At 38.0% G+C, this 1,075-nt stretch overlaps 1 protein-coding gene across 1 annotated transcript in view; it reads left to right on the forward strand.

The window, feature by feature from the left end:
- LOC119586923 (insulin receptor-related protein-like) overlaps positions 1 to 1,075 on the forward strand; it is a gene marked incomplete in the record, with an annotated part of 99,749 nt that overhangs the window by 64,985 nt on the left and 33,689 nt on the right. Inside the window, 2 exon segments of the mRNA XM_037935652.1 lie at positions 82 to 175; positions 804 to 970. Coding sequence (XP_037791580.1) covers positions 82 to 175; positions 804 to 970 — 261 coding nt within the window.

Here is a 1,075-nt window from a genome sequence, read left to right on the forward strand (position 1 = left end):
CGCTCATCTATATACCTATAGAGCTGCCATGTTGAAAGTGATACATACACCCACTTTGATGCATCCATTGTATCCACACAGAATAACAATGAATACCTGTATCCACTGTGTGACGAGAGCTGCCCCGAGCGAAACAACATGCGAAGGTGTTGGGATAGCACACACTGTCAGCGTGGTAAGTAACTCGCAAATAAATAATTATCCCTTACGATCTGTCACTCGTCACTGGTATAAAAGTTCAAGATATGTCATTTTTTTCTTCGTATATTATGGTATAAAGGATCGTTAACCTCAAAATATTGATGATGTTAGATGGTTAATATGTAAAACACAAGATGTTAACGATAACATGGAATTAATTAATGGTGATATATGAAATGGTTAATCCAAAGATGTGAACGATAAACTAGGGAAAATGCTTGTAACTTTAGACATTACCACACTTCAAAATATACTTAATAAGCGTTAAATATATATGCATAAACATTAACTTCTGAAGATCTTGACCCCAAAAGATTACAAATCAAATAACACTAAAGAATTAGATAACCAAATGCTGAAAAAACACGAAACACTAACATTTGAAACCTCAATGAACATTTAGAACATTCAGAACACACCAGCATTTGAAACTCCAACGAACATTTTGAACATCTGAAACGCACCAACATTTGAACAGTCTGAATATATGAACACACCAAACATTTGAAATCCCAACAAACATTTTGAACATCAGAACACACCAACAATTGAAACTCCCTCAGAACATTCTTAAACACTGTTTTTTTTAACATTCTTAACAGTGTGCCCTACGGAGTGCCAAGGCGAATGCACGGACACGAATGAGTGCTGCCACGACTTCTGCGCAGGAGGCTGTTCACGTGCCAATAAGGCCGAATCTTGCCATGCCTGTAAGGACTACTCACAAGGCCACACGTGTGTCCGTACTTGCGGCAAGGGATATTATAAGGTCAGCATATAACGTGTTCTTGTGGGTGATGGCGGTGTATGTTCGTTGTCAGATTGGATGCCGGATGAGAATTGCGATATTGTGATGTATGTAGATATAGTTAGT

Source organism: Penaeus monodon, chromosome 22 (assembly GCF_015228065.2).
Source record: "Penaeus monodon isolate SGIC_2016 chromosome 22, NSTDA_Pmon_1, whole genome shotgun sequence".
NCBI classification, from domain to species: Eukaryota; Metazoa; Arthropoda; class Malacostraca; order Decapoda; family Penaeidae; genus Penaeus; species Penaeus monodon.